Genomic DNA, 27,501 nt, shown 5'->3' with positions numbered 1-27,501 from the left:
TAGTAGTGATGGCCAAAACAGTGCTTCATGAACCATTTGCAGTATTTTTGAGCGATTTTGGTTTCCTTTTGGGCACGCTTTGAGCCCTTTTTTTAACAGAGAGCTCCATCTAGTGTGGTCAGAAAATAGAGCAAAGGGTTCCGGAAGCATCATTTTGCCATCACTACTGCTTGGCAAGTGTTTGTCACGTTCTGACGGTAAAGAATAGTTTATATCTACAATTAACCATCTGGCTTCTAACCATGTGATGCTACCTTTTCGTCAGGATATCTCAGCAACAACTTAAGAACCAAAGACCAAATTTTCTGGAGATGTTCATGACATTATGATATAGCGTTAGTAAAAAATGTATCAGTTTTGAAATATACAGTAGGTTTTTTTGTTATTGAATTTGTAATATTTTTATCGGCTATTACATAGTAATTATTTATATGGGAATGGCATATTATTTGTCCAATGTATAGAGCTGCACAATAGCTTTAAAACAATATAAGGACCACTTCTGTGCAGCTTACGTTGAGGTAAATATAGCCAGTCAAAGTCATACCCCCCCCCAAAAAAAAAAAGTTAAAACTTTGTTTGCTTAAATCTCAATATTGATCCCAGACACGCCAAATTTCAGTTTCATGAGTTACTCAGGTGACCAAATCAGCATGCCAAGTTGTCTGCATGTGACGATGAGGTCCAAAATTGTGATGATTTGACAATAAGTAAAACTGATCCTGGAGTGCCGGTATCCAGCAGGTTTTCTATCCTACCTGGTCTCTGATGAACCATACTTCATCTCAAGCAGATAGAAACTCATCAGGTAGGATAGAAAACATGCTGGATCTAGGTACTCCAGTATCAGTGTTACCTAGCCCTGATTTGCGTGCCAGTACTGCTATTTTGCATGTCTACCTGCAGCACATGACTGCAAGAGCCCATTTCTTTATCATTAAGGTGGATATTGCCCCCAAAAATCAAATCCGACATTACTGGTTTATGCAGTTGAATTGCCATCTTAATAATTGGTTCATCACGATGTATCAATGCATCTTTACTCCCCTAGTTTTTTTTGTATTTTTTTAAACTGTACATGAACACATTGTACTATGTTATATTTACTATTTTTTGGAAATAAATTTTGTTCCAAATTGTAAAAAATTAGGTTGTTATTTAACGACGAAAATGTGGCCCCTGAGGCTAAACCAGATGAGAAGTGCTAGCTTAAATGGCCACTGTGGGGAGCCCCCTGCTAGGGAAACAGGCAGGCTGGGGATCTGTATCTGATGCATACTTTGTTGATGGATGATTTTAAGAGTCCCCTACAGCTTCTGTTTTTTCAGTTTACTCACCTGAATGGGGGTGTTTGAGAGTGGCATTTCTATGTTCATGCTTGAGCAGGAGGAACCATGTTTTTCTGTGTGTGTTCCCGCACTCCAGTGTTTTCTGTGTTTTTGGTTAGAAAGAGTCCTGCAGGGGTAGTTGGCACTGGTGCTAACGTTCATTACAGCCATGGGAAGTACTGTAGCCCAGAGGCATTCCGATGCATTATCTCCCTAATCTCTATAGGCAGAGTCAGCGCAAAGGTAGTAATGATCAAAGTAGCACAGCATGGCCCAGTTTAAAAACACCTTTTGAAAGTTATCCCCAGGAACATTCTGCGAATTATGCCTTATTTATGCTCGCACAGAGATGGAGTGATTCCCTGGGGAAATAAGTGATTTCTGACAAGCAGTAAATTATCATACCAATAACACGATTAAGATTCCAAACAAGCAATATTGATCAGATTGTTTTGCCTTTTATCTGTATAAGGAACATTTAACATTACATAAGGAACATTTTTTGTATTACATTAAACATCATTAGAGAGAGTATCACAGCACATCCATGTAAAGAACTTTGTGATGTGAAAGGCACGATATAAAAATAAATTGAATTGAATTGTAATTTAACAGGGATCCTGCCTCTGTGGTCAAGTAACAGGAGAACCAAACGAAAGCTACCAAGACACGGCAAGAATTTGCAAAAAGGTAAATCAGACTGCAGGTGATAGACATGAGAGAGGATGATGGCGGGATCAACATGTATCAGTTTATAGGTGACGCTATAACAGTTCAGGGAAAATAAAAACAAGCTGCTGCACAGTTCTGCATTTCAGAGCTGGTTTTCCCCTCTAATTATGTGAGATGCTGATAGAAACTGGTTACAACAAAAATCATGCAATCAAAGGATTGCTTTGCCTGCAGGGGATCCATATTAATTGTTCACACACACCTTAGAGTACTGTTTATGTGTGTGTGTGAGAGAGAGAGAACGAGAGAGTGTGTGCAATCTGTGATAGCATCCCACCCAGCACCCCCCAGGCTCATTCCTTGGGATTCTAGGGATCACCATGATCGTGTGCGGGATTAGCAGTTGTGGATCGATGTTCTCTCTCTGATCTCTGTTATTGTGCTTGTCACACAGGAAGCCACTCCTCTGTGTGATAATTGCCGGTTTTCCTCTTTCTGTCTGTTTCTTCTCAGCCTGGTTATGCTTTTTAGGCTGCATCTCATGATGTCTGAGGCACATTTGGGGAAATATGCAGTGATCGTGTGCTTTTATCAGGGTGCATTTGCCAGCCTGACTGAGGTTGATGCGCAGTATTTGTGTCTGTGGGGTGGGGGGGCAGGATGCCTCTCTGTCTAAGGAAGGACTCCTGGTTTCAAACCCCCCAGGTGCCCAACACCCAGGGACAGTCAGGGGCAGAGAAGCGGGGTGGGAAGGGAGGAAAAGGATGCTGATGGGCAACCCAGATTGTCACGTTCCCATGAAGTAAGCATATTGGGACGCTTGTCATTTTTGGCTTGTAACGGGATTAAAGCATTTTGCTTTAAGCTGTCAATAAATCTGTAGAATAATCAAGATGTATTTAAAAACCAGGCATCAAAATAAAGGCCGTCACCTGTTAGCTTATTAAAATCTACAGTTAATTCAAAGTGCCCCCTGGTGGGCACACTTGCCGAGTTGTTCGGGGAGTAATGTGCCTTACTCTGCCTTTTAGGGAGTGTTTTATCCAGGCTGCCAAAGTGGTGTCCCAACCAGCTCACATCTTTGGGGGGAGGGGGGCTCCTGTTCTCTGCTGGCTGACTGTCATTTCCGAGAGCTGTTGCAGTTTATGATCTCCAGGATTGTTAACCCTCCCACATGGAAACAAGAGCTTGCTGGCTTGGAAATGCTGCCCCCCCCCCGCCCCCCGCCACCACATGACTGAGTCTGTCCAAAGCAGCCAGAGACACTGTCGGACACCTTGTCAGTTTGTAGTACCAGCTCGAGTGTCAGCCTGCAGAACCCGAGCCGGCTGTTGGGTGCAGGCCCGGATCCGAATAGAACCAGAGTCACCACCAACGAGTGCTGGGTTAAGCCACCTTTAACAAGCAAGACGGACGAGGGGCTGAAACTGGCTGACATTAGAAAAAGTTGTAACCTCATTAACAGAATCTAGGTGCTCCTTACCCCCTCAAACCCCTGCTGAAACTGGAGCTTGAGGTTCTTGGGGGGGCTGATTCCGTTTCTCATACTGTATTAATACAGTATTGTTGTTTTGGTTAAATAACAGAACAGATGGTCTGGCCCGGTTAAAAGGACATCTGTTTTTAACCCCACCCCACCCCACCCGTCGCCATATTAAAATTAGAAATGGTAAATTTACTGGGCTGTTTTTGACTTTGGGATGGGAGTACTTAAGACATAGATTAGGGTGCCAGGTTTTACCATGTTTTACCACAATGCGAGCTGTGACCCAGAGTCCCCCCTTACCAGACCTGTAAGGTGCCTTGCAATGTTTTGTTTTGTGCCTCCGTTTATGGCCTGGGTGGATGCAAGGCGCTATAAATACAGTGGAGCCGAAAGCAGCCGCTGTCAGCAGCCCACACTTGGCGCTATTTAGGTGTTAAGTGTGCTGTTATTCAGGCAGCTTGATGTTCCTCAGGCTTCCTGTAACTTCAAGGTCACCTTCAGCTGTGGGAACTTCTCAGTAATTTCTGTGATTTAGCTGCTTTTTGTGTGTTTACTCAAATTGTTTACACTTACGAAGTTCCCACCCCATCGGCTTTGCAGCTCACGGCTGGCATGTAGGGCATACGAGCAGGGCTATCCTATTCACCAGCTGGTGCCAGGCGCTTAGCTTGAGAATGGAGTAGAAATTTGGAAAGCGCTAAACCCTTCACACTACAGCTGTCAGTGGCCACTGGCGAACTTGCCTGTGTGTTTTATGGTCATTCTGAGAGGGGCGTTACAGAAACACATGTGGGGACAGCATGGTGACTTTCAGATAAACAGCCTGCACATCTGTGCCAGCTCCTCAGGATATAGGATATACTATAAACCTGCCTTTGAAACGTTCTTTGATAGTAATTTGGAGTCAACACTTGAGAGAGAAGCAGTTATGAGTTCCAGGAGGTCACAGGAGGTGAATGGACAGATTTGGAATGAAAACACGCCCATATGGTGGTGGGATTGGAGACAGTGGCTTTTGTATGGAGCTGCAGTTCACGTTTGGTGCTCTTTACTCCCAGCAGCCCCAGCTCATGGACCCCCACACCCAAAGAAGCCCCATGGCCACGGCATGCTGCACAGCCTCTTCTGCTGCTTCTGCCACACCCCCACAGAGCAACCCCCCTCCAACAACAACACTCCCCTCCTAGTAGAGGAAAATGGCACTGCATTAAAGGTAGGTTTCGTCTGTTGTTCTCTGTCCACTGTCAATAAGTCCTCCCTCTCCCTGTCTCTCTCTCCTTCTCCCTCCTTCCTTTGCTTGTCTTTCACAGTCACATTTTAATGGAGTCTTTTTGGCCTAGTCATCCATGCTAATAGTTAAATAGCTGGAATAAAATAAAGCAAAGTAAGGTATATAACTATCAAAGTAATGTCACTGTCCTAAGAGGTTCTTCATGGTGATGCTTCAGTAACACTCATTCTCAGACACATCATTCCCTATAATCCCCTTCATTCTGCCCTACCCTGCACTGTTCTGACCCACCTTCTCCCCCCTCCCATTTCCCTAAACATCTGCTGCTGTACACACAGTGCACCTGGGTGTCACACGATTCATTTTGTCCACACGGGACCCAAAGCCCTTGTTTGCTCTCGTCCTGCCCTCTTCCTGCCCATCATTGAAAGAGCCTGCTGGTCAGCCGAGGGCGGATCCTTCAGTCTCTTGTTCTGAGTCCGGCCTGCTGGGCGGGCGGTTCTCATGACAGACAGGAGGCCCACTCCCTGCCCGGCAGCGCGGGGCTTGACTTCAGCTTACTTCAGCTCTTTATAGTGACTTGATATTCCTGGGGCTGTTTGTCACGTCTCTGAAGCCCCAAAATAAGCCGGCTTGTGTCGCTCCTGGGGGGGACCGGGTTCACAGCTCAGTGTGGAAGTGACCCTCCAGCCATGTCTGTGTGCGCTCTGCTGCCGCCAGTGCCACGAGCAAGCCGCCAACCGGCCGCAACCCCGGGGCCCACTGAAAGCTGCCTGGACTGCTCCAAGGACGTTGAACATTGTGAGTTCTCTGGACCTTCTGAACAAAGTGATCATTATGAATGCTGTGCTGAACATGGTGAAAATCACAGGTGCTGTAAGGCTTATGCTGAACACATTGTACACAGCACTGAGTCTCAGTGTTGTACTGAACACTGTGAGACGTGTGAAGAACGTGGTCCCTGTAAACACAGTGAGGTCTCTGAATGTTCTGTGGAATTCTGTGTGTGTCCTGAGCACCACAGACCTGAGGACAGTGATCTCTCTGAGTGCTCTGCAGAGTACTTTGAGTGCACAGAAGACCCCAGAGCTGAACACAGTGATATCTCTGAATGCTCTGTGCATCCTGAAGATCGTAGACCTTCCAAAGACAGTGACTTTTCTGAGTGCTCTGTGGAGTACTTTGAGTGCCCAGAAGACCAGAGACCTCCACACAGCATCCTCCCTGAATGCTGTAATGACCACTGTGAGGCTTCTGTGTCTCTGGAGGTTCCTGAACAAAATGGATCCAGTGATGTTTGTCAGGCTTCTGCAGGAGTTGATCTTTGTGAATGTTGCCCTGCATGCTATGGGAATGTTTCTGCGTTGTGTCAGGCTTCTGAAGCTTTTGAGGGATCTGAATCCTCTTCGTCTCCTGTGTACTTGCAGGGTCCTGAAGAATTTGACTCCAGTGATTGCTCTGTGACAGATTGTGCAGTCTGTAATTACTTCAGATTTTCTTTACAGAATTTACATTTGAAGAACTGTACTCAGGTCCCTGGGCAGAATTGCAGTTCTTCTGATTGCTGTCCTGAAAGCTACCAAAATGAGGGCACACCACTAAGAAGCTCAGAACTTCATACATTAAGTAAGGAAAATGGTCTCCCTGAACAGCACTACGAATGCTGTGCCATTTCTAAAGGGAAGGGCTCCTTGGAACAAGGTCAGATTAAATGCTTTAATGAAGGTTGTGAGGTTGTGTATAACCTTATGCAGACTTCTGAACAAAGCAGCTTTTCTGAACACTGTGGTTCTGTGTCTTGGCAAAATATTGGGTCACTCCAGCAGCCGGAAGATCCATGTGAGTTTTGTGTTGAATGCATTGCACTACAGGAGAGTGTGCCTACACAGCCAAGGACACTCTCTGAGCTCCTGGAAAACAAGGAACCTGAGCAAGGCGTGATTACTGGACCTAGTGAGGTATTAGAAGATACTCAGCTCTCTGCAGACCATGTGATCTGTTACTTTTGGAAGCGGTCTGAATGCAATCAAGGTGAATGTTCCCATATCCTGCAACACAAAGAGCTTCATGTGCAAGATCCTGAATGCTGTGAAACCTCAGAACAAAGTGATCTTTCTGAGCACCAAGAGACATGTGAACAAAATGATCTTTCTGAACAATGCGGCCCCTATCCACAAAGTGATATTTCTGAACAATGTGAGACCTACAAACAAAGTGATCTTTCTGAGCACTGGAATACCTACGAACAAAGTGATATTACTGAACAATGTGAGATCTACGAACAAAGCGATATTTCTGAACAATGTGAGACCTACGAACAAAGCGATATTTCTGAACAATGTGAGACCTATAAACAAAGTGATAATTCTGAACAATGTGAGACCTATGAACAAAGTGATATTTCTGAACAACGTGAGACCTATGAACAAAGTGATATTTCTGAACAATGTGAGACCTTTGGATATGATGAACCATCTAATCAAATTGTCAGTCCTGTACACAGTGTTGGACACTGTGTGAAAAACACAATCTGTCCCTCTGGTCATGCTGATGAACAGTGTGCATTGTATGAGTGCATTGAGTCTTTGGGACAAATTAAACGCTGTGACTCTGGAAACAATAAGACTCCTGAAGGTATGAATTCCTCACTCAGGTCCTGTCTCTCTGAAGACATTGCGTGTCTGCATTTTACACAAAGTGGAACTCCTGAGCTCTTCACAGAAATGCAGAGTCTTGTGAAGAACATCACTCAGCAGAACGTGGAAAAGTTTGATGAAAACTGTGTACCTCTTGGTACCTCTGAAGCATCTGAGAATTTTGAATATGGGGGGTATTCTGAAAAAAATAAAATGGAAAATGATTGCAGTGCATCTGAGCAGAGGGACCCATCTGAGCACAATAAGTTCTGTGAACACAATACACTTTCTGAACTCTGTAAACTCTCTGTGCTCAGAGACCACAGTGATGTTCAAGAGAACTCTGATTCATGCATCTGTTTTGAGCAGCTGGATCCCAGTGAAACATGGGAGAACACTGAAGAAAATGAGCCATCCAGGCATGAGGAACACCTCAAAATTTCAGTTCTCACTGAGATAATTGAACCAGAGGAACCAGTAGAACACAGCCTTGAGCCAGAGGAACCAACAGGAGGCAGCCTTGAGTCAGGGGTACTAGAAAAAAATAACATTGAGGTAGGGAAACCAGCAGAACACTGCTCTGAACCTGGGATACCAGTGGAACCAGTAGCACACAGCCCTAAGCCAGGAGAACTAGCAGAACGTAGTTCAGAATCCAAGAATTTGGCTGAACACAATAGTGAACCAGGAGAATCAGCAGAACACAGCTTTAAGCCACTGAAACTAGGAAAACGCAACTCTGAACCCAGGGAACAGGTTGAAGGCAGCCCTGAATCTGGAGAACACAGCTGGGAAGCAGAGGAAGCAGCTATACAAAGCCCTGAGCCAGGGGAACTAGCAAAACATAACTCTGAACCTAAGGAACAGGCAGAACATAACCTTGAATCAGATGACCCAGCAGAACACAGCCCTAAACCCAGGGAACCGGTGGAATGTGACCTTCAGCTAGGGGAAATCGAGAAACGCCGCTCTAAACCCAGAAAACCAGTGGTACAGAGCTGTGAATCAAGGGAACTGATTGAACACAGCTCTGAATCCAAGGAACAGGCAGAACACCACCCTGAGCCAGAGGAACTATCAGAACATGGCTTTAAACCAGCGGAACAGCTTGAGCCAAAGGAAATGACAGAAAACAGTCCTAATTTCGGGGAACCGGTGGTGTCGAGCTGTGAATCAGGGGAATTGGTAGAACATGGCTCTGAACCAAAGGAACTGGCAGAACAAAACCCTGAGCCAGGGGAATCAGCAGAACATAGCCTTGAACCAGCAGAACAAAGCTCTGAGCAGAGGAGCGTTCCTGGATACAATACTGAACTAAGCAAGTTGTCTGATTTCAATGCTGAGAAAAGGGAATGGCCCAGCTCTGAACAATGGGAACCATCCAATTTAAGAACAAAATCGGAGGAACCAGCTGAACGGGGAGCTAATGAAAGTGAACTAGTTATACACAGTTTTGAACAAAGGGAACTCTCTTATTGCGGTATCAAAAAAAATGAGGCACCTAAATCCAGCTTTAAACAAAGCATACTGCATGACCACAGCCTTGACAACAGCCCTGAACACAGCCCTGAACAAAGGGTACCTCTTGGACCCAGTATTGGAATGTGTGAATCTCTGAAACCAAATGAGCATTGTGAACCCCATGAAGTAAGCAAGATGCCTGCACACTTGTGTGAAGACAGGAAATCTTCTGAAGAAGCTGAATATTATGAACAATTGAAGGTTTCTGAAAACAGTGAATCTAGTGACCACGATGAATGTGCTGAAAAGAGTGAATTTGAATGCAGTGACAATGGTGACTTTGGACACCTGAACATCATTTATCAAAGTTCACACTCTGAAGAACTTGATGATGAGGCTGAAGTGTACGATGACAGTGATGTCTCTGAGGACTGCGACTGTCACTACTGCACTGGCTTTGAGGAACAGGTACCTGTGTTAGCTTGTGTATGAGAAAACGTCAGCTGTTTGTTTTTGTGAGTGTTGATCACTGACAGCATTCAGAGTATCAGTGAGGCTGGAGAACATCAAGTAATACCTGTCAGTCAGAACGACAACCGCAAAATGGATGACACTGTTGACTGAAATATAGGCTCTATAGTTTCCATATGGAGCTGCGATGTCAGAGTCAGTGTCACAGGATCTGATCGGCCCCTCCTGACCGATGTGTTTTGGTTATTCGACCCGTTGTTTTGAGATTTGACTTGATTTAGCAAGCACATTTCCCCGCTTTCTGTCAGATGTTGAGAGTAGTTCTAAAAAGACTCTGTCCCTCTGCTCCGCACAGAAGTGTAACCCTAGACAACACTGCACAGTCACATGCTGTTACCCACCCTCTGGAATTTCACTACAGTGGGGATAGTGCCCCCATTTGCCCCCTTGTGGAGAATTCATGTAATAATTATGTTGGGCTGTTGTCAGTTGTTATTAGTGTAATGTTTATTGTAGTAGAAGTCCTGGTATGTTGGACTGTTAGCTGCTGAAGGTGTATGATAATTTTATAATGGGATCATTGACACACAATAATATGATATGTCAATAAAGATATTTTGCATAGCTTGATTTGCTTGACATTGTTTTATTCAGTTTGTTTTTGTTGTGCTGTTTCTGTAGGTCCCAACAAAGACCCTGTTGCCTCAGATAGAGTTCACAGATGAGGGCAAGATCTGTGTGGTCATTGATCTGGATGAAACACTAGTTCACAGTTCCTTCAAGGTACAAGCTCGTGGCACCTCTGGTTGACTGTGGCAACCCACAGGATGTAGTATACGCATATAGTTCACTTGATCTCTGAGCAGGAAGAAACTTCTAAAATAATCAGGCTCTCTATTCAGGGTGGAGAGTGGCAACATGAATCTGTGTGATCCTTTGTCTGAGTTCTAACTATTGTTTAATGCTGATGTTCCTGATGGCAAAATAGCTGAAAAGACTTGGCATAAATCAGACTTAGGAAGTGATTTTTGTGATTCAAGCTTTTATTATTCTACGATTGCACTAAGTGGGTTAAAAGAATTAAAAATAAAAAAAATTAAAATGTGAGCTTTATGCCTTTATGCTTTGAGCTTTTCTGCAAACCAAAGATAGTCTTCCTCCCTACAGCAAAGCTATCCTCAGGAGACTCTTCTTCCCATCAAGTTTTGCTTATTGTCTGATGTGCTCTGTTGCTTTATGCTACCTAATTTGTTTCATCTGTTTACACAGCCTGTGAACAATGCTGATTTTATCATTCCAGTGGAAATAGATGGCACCATCCATCAGGTGGGTAATCTGTTCTGCGCCATGTCTTCTTATTTCAGCACCTTCTAATTACAGCTGGTGATGTTCTCTTATATCACTTGATGTGTAGAGTAGCTCACTGCGTCTGAAGTGCAGGGCTGAAGCATGTAACAGGCTTTGGAGCTGCCCCAAGTGTGTGGAAGGCGGCATTGGTGTTTGTTGTTGCTATCTGATGAGCTGCTTCTCTGGCTAAGAGGCTGTCCGTTCAAATTTCCCTGAGTGAAGTTCTTAATCTGTATAGTTTCACGATGTCCAGTTCTGGATTCTTTGAAGCATTATGTTAATGAATTATTTAATACTAATGACAATGTTATGTGCTGGTGTCGGGTTTGCTGCACCTTCCAGCAGTCTAAGGGAGTGACCAGTGGTCCAAGAGCCTGAGGCAGCTAATTCAACTTCCCAGCCCCACAAAACAGCCAGGCTTTTGGGATGAGTTCGGGAATGGGCTTCCTGAGCTTCTTAAAGGGGTATAGCAGCATGTACTTGTGATGAAGAGCATCCCCTCACAGACACAAACAAACACAGGTAGAACCTGTGGGGTTTCTGACCTGGGCCTGGTTCAAGTAATCCAGGATAGGTTGTTTAGGACGCCAAAGCCTACTCTGGATGACTTGGCTCAGGAGCACGGCCAAAAGCGACAGCCGCTGGAGTTTGAGCTTGACACACTGTGGGGTGTGATTAGGCAGGCTCTGAGTGTCTGATGTGTCCACTGTGGTAGGTTTACCACTTTCATTAGTCCATAAATCTGTTGTGCTTTTGAGGACTGAAGCTGTCATGTTCCTTTAACCCAGGTATATGTGTTGAAACGCCCCCATGTGGATGAGTTTCTTAAGCGGATGGGAGAGTTATTTGAATGTGTGTTATTCACAGCCAGTTTGGCCAAGGTAAGTTCTCCAAGGCCATCTGTCCCAGATTAAACACTGTTCTGTCAACATTACCCTGACTCTGCCTTGGCTCCCTCCTGAACCATGTCTCCCCCTTGTGGCCATTTTTTCCTTGACTCAGTACGCTGATCCTGTATCCGACTTGCTGGACAAGTGGGGGGCCTTCCACACCCGGCTCTTCCGGGAGTCTTGTGTCTTTCATCGTGGGAACTACGTTAAGGACCTGAGCCGTCTGGGTCGGGAACTCAGCAAGGTCATCATCGTGGACAACTCCCCAGCATCCTACATCTTCCACCCAGACAATGCCGTGCGTGCCCCCCCCCCCCCCCCCCCATTGCCGCTACTGCTTCTGTGTCCCTCACACTGCCATTCATCAGCATCACTAGTACCCTTTCCCTAAAGTTTTTTTGTTGCTGGTCTTTGTCTTTCTACACTTCTCCTGGTTGGTCTCATCTCATCTTCATCCATGGCTAATGTTTTGTGTTGGTGTTTCTCCCCCCCCCACACCCCCCTCCCCCCCACATACCTGTACACATACACCTTGTCCATCAGGTCCCCGTTGCTTCCTGGTTTGACGACATGTCCGACACAGAGCTTCTTGACCTGATCCCATTCTTTGAAAGACTCAGTAAGGTTGAAGATGTGTATGCTGTACTCAAGCAGCAGAAGAAGACAAGCTAGCACAGTTTGGGAAGGGGAGGGTCCCCCACCCTCTTGATCAGCACCTTCCCAGAATTCCATTTACAGGAATTACAGGCTGGTGGCAACCTGCTCTTCAAAGGAGTCTCAGAGCTGTGAAGTACCTACAAGCGGAACCATGAATCCTTAACGATTCCATGCAGAATGATGCAGAGAGGAAGTTTCTCCAGCTTGATGCTTTTGGCCTCAACTCTGTTCATTCCTGCATCACTGTTCTGCAGATTCAGCTAAAATGTTAGCTGTTTCATGATGAGATGCGTGTGACTGAACACAGGCACATTCTGAGCCCTTTGTGTTCTGATGCAATAATCTCACTTGGACAGCATGATTGGAAATCACCTGAGTCTTTATTATACTTCTTGCTTTTGATTTTGTATGTATTTTTAAGAAAGAAAAACACCTTTTTCCCCCTTTGAAGAGGGAGCACAGGAAGGTCCCATTTGCTTCAGCTCCAGCCTTTGATAGACTGGATTAACCTTCAACTCATTGGCCTTGCATTTCTATCTTGGGCTCTGTCTTGTACTGTGTATTCAGGGGCGGATCTAGAGAAAAATTTTTGGGGTGGCATGAGGGTGGCATGGAGATCAGATAGGGTGGCAAAATCGAAGCCATTTCTTTACACATTTGCAGGTGCTACATTTTCTAATACATGCCATATATAGTCAAAATACATCATTTTTTGTTTAAAATAACGTAGTCTAACATTCTTTTTGGCATTACCCGAAATAATTAAATATTTCAGTTACATTAAAAATATTTTGGATTTTATGTACTGTATAGCCTATACAACAAATAAGCATATATCCCAATAAGTACAAAATCCAGATACCTACACAATACAAGGTGGATTAAGTTTAACTTGTATTTTTAATTAAGTTTCACACTCTTTTTATGTTGGAAATACATTCAAAAGTGTATTATATCCTTACATTTACAGCAAAGTGTCAAAGATCTGCACTTTACAAAAAACACTGAACAAAATAATATGAAAAAAAAAACATTTTTCACCATCAAGATTCACTAGTCAACTACTTAAAGTTTATTTTTCATTACATTAGGCCACGTTGAAGAATATTGTGTCTACAACAGCTGAATGCGGCGATTTCCATGTTGATGAGCAAACCGTCTGACAAACTTATCCAAATCCAATGCTTTTGTGCGTTTGGACTCAATACTGAGTATAGACAGATTGGACAGTCTTTCCTCTGTCATAGTTGATCGTAAATAGTTTTTAATTATCCTCAAAGCAGAAAAGGTCCTTTCACAAGATGCACTGCTGACAGGCAACACTACAGCTATTTTGCACAGCCGGAACAGTTCAAAAAACACATCATTATACGACTCCAAGAAACTCACAAATTGTAGGAGAGTGGTAGGAATTGTTTCATCACTCTTTGCAAGTCTTTCTAAGACTCGCCTAATCTGAGGTACTTCATGCTTCAGATCATCAGTATTGGAGTCATAAGCACGGGCAAGAAGTAGTACATCCTCCTCTCTCAGAAATGTGCCACTTGATGGATTTAATGCCTGAACACCTTTCATTATATTACAGTTCAGCCTAGAAAAGCGTCTTTCCATTTCTCCCATCATACAATCTATAACTGGGTAGAATACTTGGATTCTGAACATTTCTTTGCTGTCTGGGTCTGCATGCTGTCCAAGGGTAGAAGTAACAAGAGAATCATAAAGTTTTCTTGCTTTCTGTATTGATCGTTTTGGGATGTGTTGGGTTGAAATGCCACTTTTTTCACATGTTTCTACAATATTAGTCCACAGGTCATCAAAAAAGGATTCAGTTCGGTAATAAACCATTGTCTCCTTAAGCGATTCAACTAGGTTTATAGCCTTAGACAGATCAACAGTTTTGGACTGAAGCATTTCTGATAACATATTAGAATCACTCAATACTTTTCTGAAGAGTGCAAGGCATCCAACAAAATTCAGATCCATTTGAACCAGAATGCCCTTTGCTTCTACAGCTCTCTGTGCATTGTTCTCTGATGAGATCTCTTCTAGTACACGCAAAATTGCAGGCAACCTGTCCATTATATTGCGACATGCTATATGTCTAGAAGACCAACGTGTATCACTAAGGCACTGCAGTTCTCTTGGTACCCCATGAAACATTTCCTGCTGCACTGTCAGCCATTTCTGATGGACGTAAGATCCAGATATGAATGTGTATAATCGTTCTAGCAAAGAAAAGAAATTTCCTGCATCAGGCACACTTTGGACTGCATCTACTATGACAAGGTTTAAGCAGTGGGCACTACAGTGAATGTAGAAAGCATATTTTGCCACCTCCTTTATCCTAGCTTGTACACCAGAATGTGACCCACTCATCACAGATGCTCCATCATACCCTTGGCCAACAAGGTTCTGTCTGTAGTCCAGCCCATGTTTTTCTAAACAGCCAATAATCTTGCTGGTCAGCCCAGCAGCATCCAGTCTGTCTGCCTCTTGAAACCCTAAAAAACTCTCGTGTATTGCACCATTATAGTAGTATCTAACTACAAAAGAAATTTGCTCTGATTTACTGACATCTTTAGTCTCATCTACAATGACTGAAAATTGTGCACTGTCTTTAACTTCTCGCACGATCTCCTCAGCAACCATTTCAGCCAAACATGAAATAATTTCATTCTGGATGGTTTTACTGGTGTACAAAGCATTTTTGGCTTGTTGTTCCAGTCTCCTTTTAACCACAGGATCATGATTGCCTACCATGTTCAACATTTCTAGGAAAATGCCTCTTTTATTTGAGTCAGCAGACTCCCTGTGTCCACGTTGAGCTATATTTTCTGTAGCAGTCAAGATTAGAATTTCTGCTATAGTCTTAATGTAAGTCTGGTTTTCAAGCACTTGTTTCTGGCGATGGTCATCCATTGCCGTCATCAGACTTTCATTTTTTTCACTCATTTTGTTATACTCTGCCCAAGCAATCATTGCTGTTTTATGACTCTGAGACTTTGCATGACAACAGAACCCACTGTCTTTAAACATTGCTTTCTTCCAATTACGATATCCAACAACTGAAGTAAACACACTTTTGGGAGCATCAGGAAGAGAGAAATGCCGGCAAGCAAAGCAGTAACAAGAGTCTCTACTCTGGGAATATTCCAACCAAGGGTGTATTTTGTACCATTCTGGGCGGAAGCTCCTCCTGCTGCACCCTTGATATGTCTTAGGAAAACTCAGATGTGGCTGTGTTGGGTTGTCACTTCTAGCTTTGGATATGTCTAAAAATCACATGCAAAACACAAAATATTGCATGAGCTTCAACTGTGTTTTGAAAAACCTATTTGCTCAAATAATCTGATATGCACAAATTAATTAATTAGATTTGTATTGCAACATAGTGCTAATGCATATTTAATATGATTAAACCATTACTGTAATTTAGTTTTACATGTTAGTTATATATTATATTTTTCTACATTTATGCAAATTCAGATAGACATCTTACCATGGGGATCGCTTTGACTAAACACAGAGAACTCAGGCTGTCTCTCCTTCCCTCTGCTGTCTGACCCTATCACCTTCTCTGCTTTGGAACATATTTCTTCTTCCTCTGCTGCTGCTTGCCCTGGTTCAGCTTCTTGCCCTGATTCAGCTCCTTGCCCTGGCTCAGCTCCTTGCCCTGGCTCAGCTCCTTGCCCTGGCTCAGCTCCTTGCCCTGGCTCAGCTCCTTGCCCTGGCCCAGCATCTAGCCCTGTGTCTCTCTGATCTCTCCTCTTTGTGTGAAAGAAACTAGTGATGTCACCCTTTCTCTTCATACCTCTCAGTAGTGTCTGAAATTATGCAAATGAAGATTTAATACGAAGGCCCTTTTCACAAAATCAGTGCGAATATTTAATGCATTAAAATGATTTTTTCAGACTCGCCTGCTAACGCAGGTGTTCCGCCCCGACCGTGTTATTTCACTGGACGAATTTGCGCATATAATTCAAACCGATTTTTCACACGTTTCCGATCCGAATACACAAATAAGACCAATCAGATCAATGCATTTGGCAACAGTGCATTAGGAAGCCGTGATACAGCTTCAACACCAGGATCAAACGATAATATCATCCCTGCTGTTGTCTTCTCTGAGAAACGGATGAACCACAATCTTCATTTCCCACTTTTCTCGTTTACGAAGATTAGCACCAGCTCGTCAAGGCTTCATATCAACTTCATTTTTTAGACAGTTTTATGAGAATAAATTATCCGCAAAAGCGCAAAGCGTTCGATGTGCATATATAAGTTATATATCAACTTTTCAAGTTGATGATGATCGCACTGAGACTTACTGCCGTTTTTACGCAACGCGTTCGATGTAATGGCCTTCACCGTTAATATTAAAACTAAAATGCACTTGATTACCCAAATTAAAGTTTATCTTACGATTTGCGCACTTTTTTCATGATAACCGCAGCTTTCACGGTATGCAATAGCACAAAACAACATTAAATAATAAACATTAAGTACCGGAAAACTATCAGTGAATGTACAGAAATATAAACCTTGTTTTTCATGATTTATTGGGCTAATAACACTTACCTTTATGATATTCCCAGAGAATACAAATCAACAGTCTGAGTTGAAACGTGAATACTGCGCGCGGTGTTCATTCGAAATGTCCCCTTGCACCAATCAGAGCATAGCGTTGGTAGCTATTGACAACACGTTGGAGGAGCTCTGGACTGAACCATTTTTTTAGGAGGCAAGGGGGGATTGAATCAATTCAGTTAGTTTTAAACTTCATGCTCAGTACAAATTGAAGCTTGCTTGATCGAAGCATTAATGCTATCGTATTTTAATAAACAACATTGCCATATGCAAAAATAGGGTGGCACTTGGGGTGGCAAGGGCTTATTTTAGGGTGGCACTTGCCACCCCATGCCACCCTTCTAGATCCGCCCCTGTGTGTATTTACAGATACATTGGTACCAGTCTGTATGGTGGGAATTTATTTTTTATACATTTCAGGACAAAAGCAAGTCAGTTTCTTGTATCTGTTAAAGTGGATGTATGTATACATTTTTATACTGCATTACAATGTTGGTGAAGTGCACACCATATTTCTCTGTATGTTATGCTCTGAGGACTTTCTCTTCTGTCGTAAAATGGTCCTGCTTGGTGTAACCAACTGTGCTCAGTCCCTCTAGTACTATCTCCAACATTAAACTGCACACTGGGTTTTTTTTTTTTTTTTTTTTTAGGAAAAACGCATGTTAATTGTTCTGCATATTATATGAGCAAAATTCTAGGCATTTGCAATTCTGTTCTGTTATGATTAAGGTAACAGTAGTACTTACCTGGATAATAGTATTTCTTTTTGAGAGCTTGTATTCAGTTAAAACATGGGGTCACATTTGACCACCGTACAAATTCAACATTTTAATTTCAAAGTGTTTTCCGCTAGGGTCAAGCTTGTGTTGTACTGAGGGTAATGCCAGTGTTATGTGACTCTATACAGGGGCATTATAGTATTTTGGGACATTCCCTGGATTTCAGGGTTAATCGCCACCTTACTTTGTCATGTTTGCATTTAAACAGCTAGGACAAGATGTGCACTTTGATCTCCAAATACTTCACCATATTTCATGTAATTGCAAAAAATATTATAAAGACCATTTCCTGTTTATATTATAATTTTGAGCTGGTGGTTCATAAGGATTTTTTTAAAGGGAAAATGGTTTTAGTCTGTTAAATGAAACCAGCATCTCCTGCTGTCAATGGAAACTGCTGTACAGCCACAGGACTGTACGAGATACTCTTTTGTCTGTAATTAATCCATAAAGGGTGATTTGCAGTAAACAAGAGTAAAAAACAAAACACATTTAGAAATAACTAGTCACTGTAACTGTGTTGGTAAGTACAAGGTCAAGAGTTCAGCAGGAATTTAATTTGAATTTTATTTTAAGGTCTGTAAGTCGTGCAACTCCCTGTCAGCCGGGAAAAACTGCCAACCTGCAATTAACTTTGAGGTCAGTTGTCATTTATTTCTGTACCTTGTGATTGTAGCTTTTAACACAATGGAAGAAGCAGATTTTATTCCCTCTCTCCCTGTAGAGAATGTATCTGTAGAGTGTATCTTCTTAACTTTCCTGCACTGTGTCTTGTACTTTAATACCAAAACATGCAAGTATTTGTGGTCCTTGCACACGGAATTCAAAGAAACTAAAATTGGCATTAATATACAGGAGTTTCTGAATGATTTGGGAACACAGTATAATTAACAGTGATTGTAATCCAGCTGTGAAGAATTATATATGCAATATATAATTATTGCATTTTGTGTGGAAAAACGAAATATAAATTATTCCAAATATAAATATTTCTGTGAGTGTGGCTTGTCTCATCATTCCTGACCGTCATTCGCAGGTGTGGACCCACAAAGCAAATGTCATCTGTCGTATTTAATTATAGGGGTATTTTCCTTCTCTGAGGAATGCAGAAAAACTTCAAGATGTTTACAGAGGGAAACCGCAAACAGAAAAACAGATGAACACAAAAATTCTGCAATATAAAAACAAAAATTGGAACACGGGCCAAATTCAGATCTACAGCTTTAGTAGCTGGTTATTTTTAAAAAGTGTATGAGTTAAACCTGTGTCCATTAAAAAAAAAGGAAAGTCACCTTCCTCACTTTTTTTGCTTATGTGGGGAGAACACGAACAGTATTGACATTTTTCTCCCATTGAATCTGGACCTTGCAAAATTCAGGTCTTGTTACAGGATAATTTGGGTGTTCCAATTAAATTCTTATAAAATGATTTTATTGCTATATGCCCTATGCACATTCTTTCTTAAATTAAATTAATAACTTAGTCTGTTCCTGACCCCCCCGGATCCATGGTGTCACAGTCCTGCATGGTTCTGTACTAGTTCTGTACTGATTCTTCTCATTGAGCTAAGCTAGGGCTGGCTGTTTAGCTGAGCAGCTGGGCTGTGTTTGGAGCAGACCAGCTGCCGCCTTGGCACCGGTGGTCACATGGGTCCGATACCCCTTCCAGTGATGGGCCATCCGGGTGGGCTAATCACCTGTACAAAGTGAAGGCCAGAGATTTTACCACTCTATCATGTGACATTAACCTAGTCATGGACATGGAAATTGATATAATTAAAGTTTGCTTTAAATTAACTGTAGGTAATTTTTTTTAGATTGTTAATCACTGCATTCTTAATGATTCCTGGGTACTTCACCCCTGGTTCTGGTTTCAGAGCCATGGGTCCGTTTGTAGCATGGACAGTCCATGCAGGATGGCTGTTACAGGGTGCTGCTCACTCCCAGCTGTTCTCACCAATGACAGAGAGCTTGGCGCAGCTCCTGGCTTTTCCTACAGTGAACTTGACGAGGCCCTGCCTGTCAGGGGACGTGTTCCTCAGGGTGAGGCGATACACAGTGCCGAGGCTCTCCAGGAGCACCTGGGGGCCTGGCTGCAGGGTTTCCTCATTTAGGCTCCACAGGGGGGGGCGGGCGGCCGGTACCGACACCTCACACTCAAAACGGGCCTCGTTTGGGGCTGTCACCTCCACGTCTTCCAGCTCCCGCAGAATCAGCAGCACCTGGGCTGGTTGGAGAGAGAGTGTTTATTTTCCACCAGCTACACACCCATGTGTTATTTGGCCATGTCTGAGGCCATGTGTAACCAGCTCCTTTGTGGTGTTCTCCTGGATTCGGCACTTGTCCCCCGGCCCCTCACCCTCCACCAACAGCTGGGCAGACGAGGTGTGCTCCTCCACTTGCACACTGTAGGTCCCCTCGTCCTCCTGGACCAGTGGCTGTATCACCAGCTTGTGGTAGCAGCCTTCACTGTGGATCTTGAAACGCTCCGATGGTACAATCTCGTTGGCCCCCCGGAACCAGTGCACAGTGGCCCGTGGGGATGACACAGTGCACTCCAGGATCACCCTGTGCCTCTCCAGCGCTGTCCGGTCCCGAAGTGGCTTCACAATGGTAACCGGGAGCTCTGGGGGAGGTGGTGCGTCCAGGTCAAGGCAACTTGTTTGATCACAGGTGGGCATTTGTATAGAAAAGGTTACACTGTACCGTTCACCTCCAGGTACGCTATGGACTCTGCCCCCCCAGCGGCAAATCGGATCTCTCCAGAGTCCTCTGACGTCACGTTGCACATCAGAAGAAAATGTTTGGCCCCTAAACAGTGCAGCACAAAAAGCACCCGAGATCTAGACTACAGCTGTAAGTATCATTCAGTAATGCCTTTAATGCCACCTAGGGTCCACTTCCAAAATCTGCATCCATGTCCTTAATATAATTCTAGTTCACCAATGACTGCCACCTAGAGGCCAGAGCTAAGCATTTCAATAAAAACAAGGAGCAGATAATGGGGGAGGTGCTTCAGTGGATAGGTTCTGACCTTCTTGTCGAATCTTGATCATGCTGGTGGGTCTTATCTTATCCTCATTCCTGAACCACTCCCCGGGGACATCGGCACGTGAAACCTCACACACAAACACAGCATTCTGGTCCTCCTGGATCTCCAGGTCCACCAGGTCCTGCAGCACCTCCACCTCCCTCTCTGAGGAAGTAGGGACCACAAATGGGCCTTAACAGACCACCAGAAGGTGCCCTCCCCCCAATGAAGGACAGTTCACTACAAAAGGCCAGAGGAGGTGCTAGGAAGAGTGGCGATAGATGGTACCATAGATGTCCACAGAGCAGGACGCCCTGGCATCTCCAGCATCACACTCATAGGTCCCAGAATCACACACATCACACTCCAGGATCTGCAGGAGGCGCTTACGCCCCATAGAGTAGACGCGATGGTTCTTGTCTGGTTTCAGCTCAACACTGTCCTGCAGGTGGGGAGGAACCGGTTTGGGGCCGTTATCTCCTGTTTGCTCTTTGCCAGTGAGTTTGCGTCTGAGTTGGCTGCCCTTTGTCAGAATTATACTATCAGTATATATAGTCTATGATTTTAAGTGTGTTATATCTAGCCATGGGGTTAACTTTGAATTGATGTATCATGCTTCTGGAAAGTATAAACTTCTTTCTTGGAGGGTAAGGCATCACCTAGCTGGAGGATACTCTCTCACCTTCAGCCACCTCACGCTGGCATTCTGCCTGGACAACTCACACTCAATGGAGGCTAATGAACCCTCTGGCAGGCAGAGGTCCTGTGGTTCCTTCTGGAATGTCACCGGAGGTTCTGGAGATGGTTGAGAGTGAAAAGGGTTCAGCCAAGAAGGTCTGCTGAATCTGCTGAACATTTGATGATTATAATCCTCTTAAGTGAGTTTGTATCCACCCCTTGCCTGCTATCTACTAGAAATTCTTCTGGAACAGCAAACACAATACCCCTGCCAGACCTGATTACATCAGATATCAGCTGCATTTGTTTAATTCTGATCGTGTTATTTTGAACCTCTCATTTACTTGTAAGCTGCTACCTCACCTTTAACAGTGAGCCTGGCCAATGACCTCACACCCTCAGCCGAGAAAACAACGGTGCCGGTGTCCTCCAGAGTGAGACTGGAGAGGGTGAGGCTGTGAACCTTCTCCTTGGACGTGATTCGCAGTTGGTTGCTGGGTTTAAGGCGGAGCCCGTCCTTCTGCCACACGCCCTCCACATTGCTATGAGACAGCTCCACTTCGAAGGTGGCTGTTTCCCATTCAAGTACTTCCATGTCAGTCAGTCCCCTGCATATGATGATCTTCCTTGCTGTGAGCAGCAGAGAAAATCCCAATATTATACACGATTGACTTTAATAGTAATAATAACAATTACGATCATATTATAAACATTCTGTATGTGTAGCTATTATAAACATGCAACATGCTAAGACTCTGGGAGGGGATACAGAGTTGCTTGTCTGAGTCAGACTTTAGCAATGTGGTGCCCCCCTCTGGCCAGGCTCACATTCTCAGATCTGTGCTCATGCAGACAAGTGTTGAACGGGTTCCATTTACAACTTTTACTGATGCCATCAGACACTTTCAGAGACAGTGCTAAAATTTTTGTTGCGTTGAAAGTATTGAAAACAATTAACAGAGTGAAGCAGAGACAAACCGAAGCCATTTCTCCACCCCAGAGTCAAGACCTTTTGCCTGGCTGCTATTTCAGGGTTAATGACATCTATCTCAGGGCTAAAACCAGCTATCTCAGGACTAATGGCAGCTAGCTTAGGTCTAACAGCAGCTATCTCATGGCTAAAAACAGCTATCTCAAGGCTAACAGCTACACTATATGGACAAAAGTGTTGGAACATACTGTATCTCTTAATCATTAAATTCATGTGTTTCATTCAGACCCATTGCCATAGGTATATAAAATCAAGCATCTAGCCATGCAGTCAGGTTTACAAACATTTGTGAAAGAATGGGTCGTTCTGAAGAGCTCAGTGAATTTAAGCATGGTACTCTCATAGGACGTCATCTTCGTGATAAGTAAGTTTGTGAAATTTATTCCCTGCTAGATATTCCACGGTCAACTGTATGTGGTATTATTGCAATATGGAAGCATGTAGGAACAGAAGAAACTCAGCCACAATGTGGCAGACCATGTAATGTAACAGGGTGGAGTTGTTGAGTGCTGAAGCGCATAATGCACAAATATTGTCAGTGCTCTGTTGACTCAATAACTGCATTAATCCCAGCACAAAAATGTGTCCGGGAGTGTCTTGGAATAGGCTTCCATGGCCGAACGCTAAGCGTAATTCCAAGCATGGGATGGAGTGGTGAAAAGCACACACCGCCACTGGATTGGAGAAGTGGAAAAGTGCTCTGTGGAGTGATAATGCAAGCTTCTCTGTCTGGGAGTCTAGGTTTGATGCTAGGAGAACGGTACCTGCCTGACTGCATTGTGCCAACTGTAATGTCTGAAGGAGGGATAATGACATGGGGTTGTTTTTCAAAAGAATGGCAACTGTTAAATATTGATGCCTATGGATTTAGAATTGGATATCATAAAATTCCTGAAGGCATAATGACCAGGTGGCCCAAAACTTTTGTCTTTTTGCATGACTATAAGAATAAGGACACCTGTGTCCAAAAGCAGGTCTACTGGACTCAAACGGAATGAGAGGTCACCCTACTCGGTTCTAATAGTAGCTAGCTCAGTTCTAACGGCAGCTAGCTCAGGACTAAAAGCAGCTAGCTCAGGCTTAATGGCAGCTAGGTCTGGTCTAATGGCAACTAGCTCAAGCCTAATGCCAGCCACCTCAGTCCTAACAGCAGCTAGTTTATGGTAAATGACAGCATTCTCAGGGCTAACAGCAGCTCAGATTCAAAGGCATCTTAAGAGTAACAGCAACTATCTCAAGGTAATGCCAGCTATCTCAGGACTAATGGCAGCTAGGTCAGGTTGAAGGATAGCTAGTTCAGTTCTAACAGCAGCAATCTCAGGACTAAGAGCAACTATTTCTGGCCCAAAGGCAGCTATCTCAGGACTAATGGAAGCTAGCTCAGGACTAATGACTGCTACCTCAGGACTAAAAGCAGCTAGGTCAGGGCTAACGGCAGCTATCTTGGGACTAATGGCAGCCAGGTCAGGTCTAATGGCGGCTAGCTCGGATATAAAGGTAGCTATCTCAGGACTAACAACACCTGCCTCAGGTATAATGGCAGGTAGATGTGGTCTAACGGTAGCTAGCTCAGGTCTAAAGTAACTTAGCTCAAACCTAATGGTAGGTAGCTCAATCCTAAAGGCAGCTAGTTTATGGTTAATGGCAGCTTTCTCAAGGCTAACAGTAGGTATCTTGGATATAAAGGCAGCTATCTCTGGACTAACAGCAGCTAGCTCAGGGCTAACAGCAACTATATCAGAGCTAATGGCAGCTATCTGAGGACTAATAGCACCTAGGTCAGGTCTAAGGATAGGTAGCTCAGTTCTAATGGCAGCTGTCTCAGAACTAATGGCAGCTAACTCGGTTCTAACAGCAGCAATCTCAGGACTAATAGCGGTTATCTCTGGGCTAAAGAAAGTTATCTCAGTACTAATGGAAGCTAGCTCAGGACTAATAGCAACTGTCTCAGGGCTAATGACAACTACCTCAGGTCTAATGGCAACCAGGTCTGATCTATTGGCAGTTAGCTCAGGTCTACAGGCAACTAGCTGAAACCTAATAGCAACTAACTCAGTTCTAATGGCAGCTATTTCAGAGCTAATGGTAGTTAGCATAGGATTAATAAGTGCTTGTTGAAAGCTAGTGCCAGCTAGCTCAGGTTTAATGCCTGCTATCTCAGAGCTCAAGGAAGCTGAGTGAGGTTTCAGCCATAAACAGTTAGACGGAGGTCTGTAATAATAAAGGTGCACACTTACACTCCACGTTCAGCTTTCCCTGTGTGCGGTCGTGTAGCGTCTCGCAGCAGTAGGTGCCTCGATCTGAAATGCCCAGGCTGTGGACAGTGAGGGAGCGATGGTACCCCTCACTGTTCAGTGTGTACTTGGGCCCTGGCTGAATGACCAGTCCCTGTCGCATCCACTGCACCTCTGCTGCCTCCAGGTTGACCTCCACTTCTAGTGTAGCTTCTCCATACTCCTCGGAGACCACCGATGCCATCTTCTTGGTGAAGAGTACCTGTGCCTCTGAAAGCCAACAGCATGTGTCAGTTGATGTGTTTTCACTATTCTTTATTCTTGCCTGTTTTTTCTTTGGCTTTTCAGTTTACTGTTAATCTCTGGGAACCTGTGGGACAAACCAGTCAGCACAAGGTAAGTGCACTCCTGTGGGGGTTCTCGGGGGCACCAAGATAAGCATTCCTGTGTTCTGCTGGCTGATGCTACTGGATGCCACGCAGGTGAATCCAGTGTATCTCAGGTGGAGGTGATAGTGTCTGGTGCTGGAAGTCAGCTTACCCTGCACCTGAAGACTGGCCTTTGACACAACACCCTCGGCATCCACCGCAATCCTCCCACCATCAGTCAGCTGGCAGCCGTGGATGTGCAGCATGTGACACAGCCCGTTTCTGGACACACTGACCCTGCCATCGGTGTTGGTGATCATCTCACCGTCCCGGTACCACAGCAGCTGCACGTCCTCTGGGGAGACCACACACCTGAAGGTGGCGTCCTCACCCTCTATCACTGTGGTGCTGTGGAGTTCAACAAGGAACTCAACCACACGAGGCACTGGGAGGGGAGGGGACAGGTAATGACAGTCATGGTAAGAGCAAAACCAGTAGTCACCTGTGTATTTTGGACCCCCTTTTTACGAGTAATTACATAAAACTTGTTAAATACCAGAACAACCATAGGACGTGTTCCCGTTATACTGGAGGACCTCTTACTTTTCACCACGAGTCTTCCACAGGTCCTGTCATCCTTGGACTCGCAGGCATACTCTCCGGCATCTGCTGGTATTAGCCGGTGGATGGTGAAGGTATGCTCCGGGCCATTAACACGGATGGTGAACCGTCGGCTGGGCATGATTTCCACACCATCCTTTAGCCACAGGACATCACCTCTGAACTTGTTAAGCTCACACCGCAGGGTGACCAGGCCATTCTGGTGTGCCACTGTGTCCTCCAGGGCTTTCACAAATTTCATTCTCATCTCTAAGACAAACATTACTACTTCACTACTTTGTTTTTCTAAACAATTTTCAAAGAACCAGTTTCTGATTAACCTTGGGGAAAAACGTCCTGTTCAAATCATCTCATGCTTCCAGGTTTGGTTCATAACTTAATAAATGAGGTGCTGGTGTCTTTGCGGTGCCCACCTTTGACCAGGAGGCTGAAGTGCATGCAGTCCGTGTCAGCATCGCAGGTGTACTCCCCACTGTCTGACCTCTGTAGGGGGTCAATTGTGAGGATGCGATCACTCCCCCCGCTGCTCAGGTGGAAACGCTCCCCAGCCACGTTGGTCCAGTCCCGCATCCAGCAGACAGTGGCATTGTCCCGGGACACCTGGGCCTTCAACATGATGCTCTCGCCTTCATAGCCCATCAGCACATTACCCTCATCTTTGTTCAGGAACCGAACAGGTGGCACTGTCACATACGAGGGACCCCGATTAGTGAAAAAGGCAGGTGTGACTCACACTGATGCATGCGCTGAGGTATCAGTCATACCTTGCACCTTGACAGTGGTGTATATCTTGTCATCAATGGCATTGCACATATACCTCCCCGAGTCTGAAGGTTGGAGCCCCAAAATGGTGAGTCTCCTAACAGTACCATAACTCTCCACACAGGTTCGGGAGTTTGAGCTCAGCACACTGTCATTGCAGTACCACTGTACTGGGGCATCTGGGCGGGACACCTCACATGCCAGGATGAGGTCATCTCCTGCCATGAGGCACTGCTGCTGTTGGCTGATTGAGTTACCTATAATGGTCACTGGGGGCTCTGCAGAGCAAGCCAGCAACTGGTTGTCATCATTACGTCTATCGTACATCATTATGAGTTACTCAACATGACCATTTAAATGAGTGCAGTATGTTTGTCATACCTTTCATGGTGACATTGAAAACCACTCTGTCATCTCCAGTGTCACAAATATATTCACCAGCATCCGTGAGCTCAGCGCTAAGGATGATGAGGGATCGGAAGGACCCTTCCTCCTCATAACAAAAGCGTTCGTTCTCGATGATCTGCTTACCATCCTTGTACCACATGACATTCCTGCTGGCTCGAGAAAGCTCACACTCCAGCACCAGGTCATCAGACACCAGTGTTTTCAGTTCAGTCTTTATTTCTTCTTTTCTCAGAATTTTTGCTGGTGGCTCTTTAAGAAACAAAATTTTAAATGATTATTTTAAAAAACAGGGAAAAAATAGTGAAATTTCTTCAAGTGAGATCTTACCTGTGATTTTGACTTGGAATTCCATTTTGTCATCCTTTGTCTGACAAATATATTTCCCAGAATCCTCCACAGTGGGCGACAGTATGATTATCTGGCGGAAGACACCATCCTCTGTGATTTCGACCTCATCTCCCACTTTGATTTCCCAGCTGTCCCTTGTCCAGCTCACTGGTGCCTCCGGGTTGGATACTTCACACCTGAGCACCAGCGGTTCCCCAGCCAAGGCCTCTGTGGGCTGAGGCATCTCTCTGAGATGGACAAACTTCACTGGGGCTTCTAGAGTAACAGAAGAATGAATCCGTGGGAATGCTGAAATCGGAAGCTAATATTAATACTACAGGGAGTAAAACCTGAAGTGAAATCTGTTTCTATTCTTTAGATGGAGATGTCTTGACTCTTAAATCTCAACCTGTGACCTCCAGGTAATCTCTAACATATTAAATGTGTATGTGATGAAAAAAAATGCTATATCCAGACAAAAAGCTCTGTCTCAGTCAAGATTTACTGTTTATGGTTATTTGAAACAGAAAGACT

General features: G+C 44.3%; 2 protein-coding genes across 13 annotated transcripts in view; one reads left to right on the top strand and one right to left on the bottom strand.

The window, feature by feature from the left end:
• The first annotated feature begins 4,399 nt into the window (after positions 1-4,399).
• LOC111842892 (carboxy-terminal domain RNA polymerase II polypeptide A small phosphatase 1-like) lies at positions 4,400-18,546 on the top strand. 4 transcript variants are annotated; one of them, XM_023809982.2, is made up of 7 exons: positions 4,783-5,518; positions 6,223-9,282; positions 9,967-10,068; positions 10,555-10,611; positions 11,421-11,513; positions 11,635-11,820; positions 12,066-18,546. In XM_023809982.2, the coding sequence occupies exons 2-7, from the start codon at positions 6,466-6,468 to the stop codon at positions 12,192-12,194; spliced, it is 3,384 nt and encodes a 1,127-aa protein (XP_023665750.2). In that variant the 5' UTR covers positions 4,783-5,518; positions 6,223-6,465; the 3' UTR covers positions 12,195-18,546. The 4 variants fall into 4 exon arrangements, with proteins under 4 accessions (XP_023665751.1, XP_023665749.2, XP_023665750.2 ...); XM_023809983.2 differs by lacking the exons at positions 4,783-5,518; positions 6,223-9,282 and adding an exon at positions 4,400-4,699; XM_023809981.2 differs by having other exon boundaries at positions 4,763-9,282; positions 11,635-11,766.
• Positions 18,098-27,501, bottom strand: part of obsl1a (obscurin like cytoskeletal adaptor 1a) — a 21,058-nt gene continuing 11,654 nt past the window's right edge. For 5 of the 9 annotated variants that reach the window (XM_072717028.1, XM_072717031.1, XM_072717032.1 and 2 more), the window contains 14 exons: positions 26,968-27,243; positions 26,614-26,889; positions 26,235-26,510; positions 25,884-26,153; positions 25,453-25,719; positions 25,022-25,294; positions 24,485-24,751; positions 21,620-21,886; positions 21,261-21,373; positions 20,867-21,020; positions 20,582-20,743; positions 20,254-20,358; positions 19,907-20,173; positions 19,251-19,774 (listed from right to left, as the gene is read on the bottom strand). In XM_072717028.1, the coding sequence (XP_072573129.1) occupies positions 19,485-19,774; positions 19,907-20,173; positions 20,254-20,358; positions 20,582-20,743; positions 20,867-21,020; positions 21,261-21,373; positions 21,620-21,886; positions 24,485-24,751; positions 25,022-25,294; positions 25,453-25,719; positions 25,884-26,153; positions 26,235-26,510; positions 26,614-26,889; positions 26,968-27,243 (3,263 nt within the window). In that variant the 3' untranslated portion in view covers positions 19,251-19,484. The other 4 variants (XM_023809973.2, XM_072717030.1, XM_023809976.2 and 1 more) reach the window with 4 other exon arrangements.

This window comes from Paramormyrops kingsleyae, chromosome 1, assembly GCF_048594095.1.
Source record: "Paramormyrops kingsleyae isolate MSU_618 chromosome 1, PKINGS_0.4, whole genome shotgun sequence".
Lineage (NCBI taxonomy): Eukaryota > Metazoa > Chordata > Actinopteri > Osteoglossiformes > Mormyridae > Paramormyrops > Paramormyrops kingsleyae.
The sequence above is the reverse complement of the archived record's forward strand: the minus strand, read 5'-3'. Positions and strand labels throughout refer to the sequence as shown.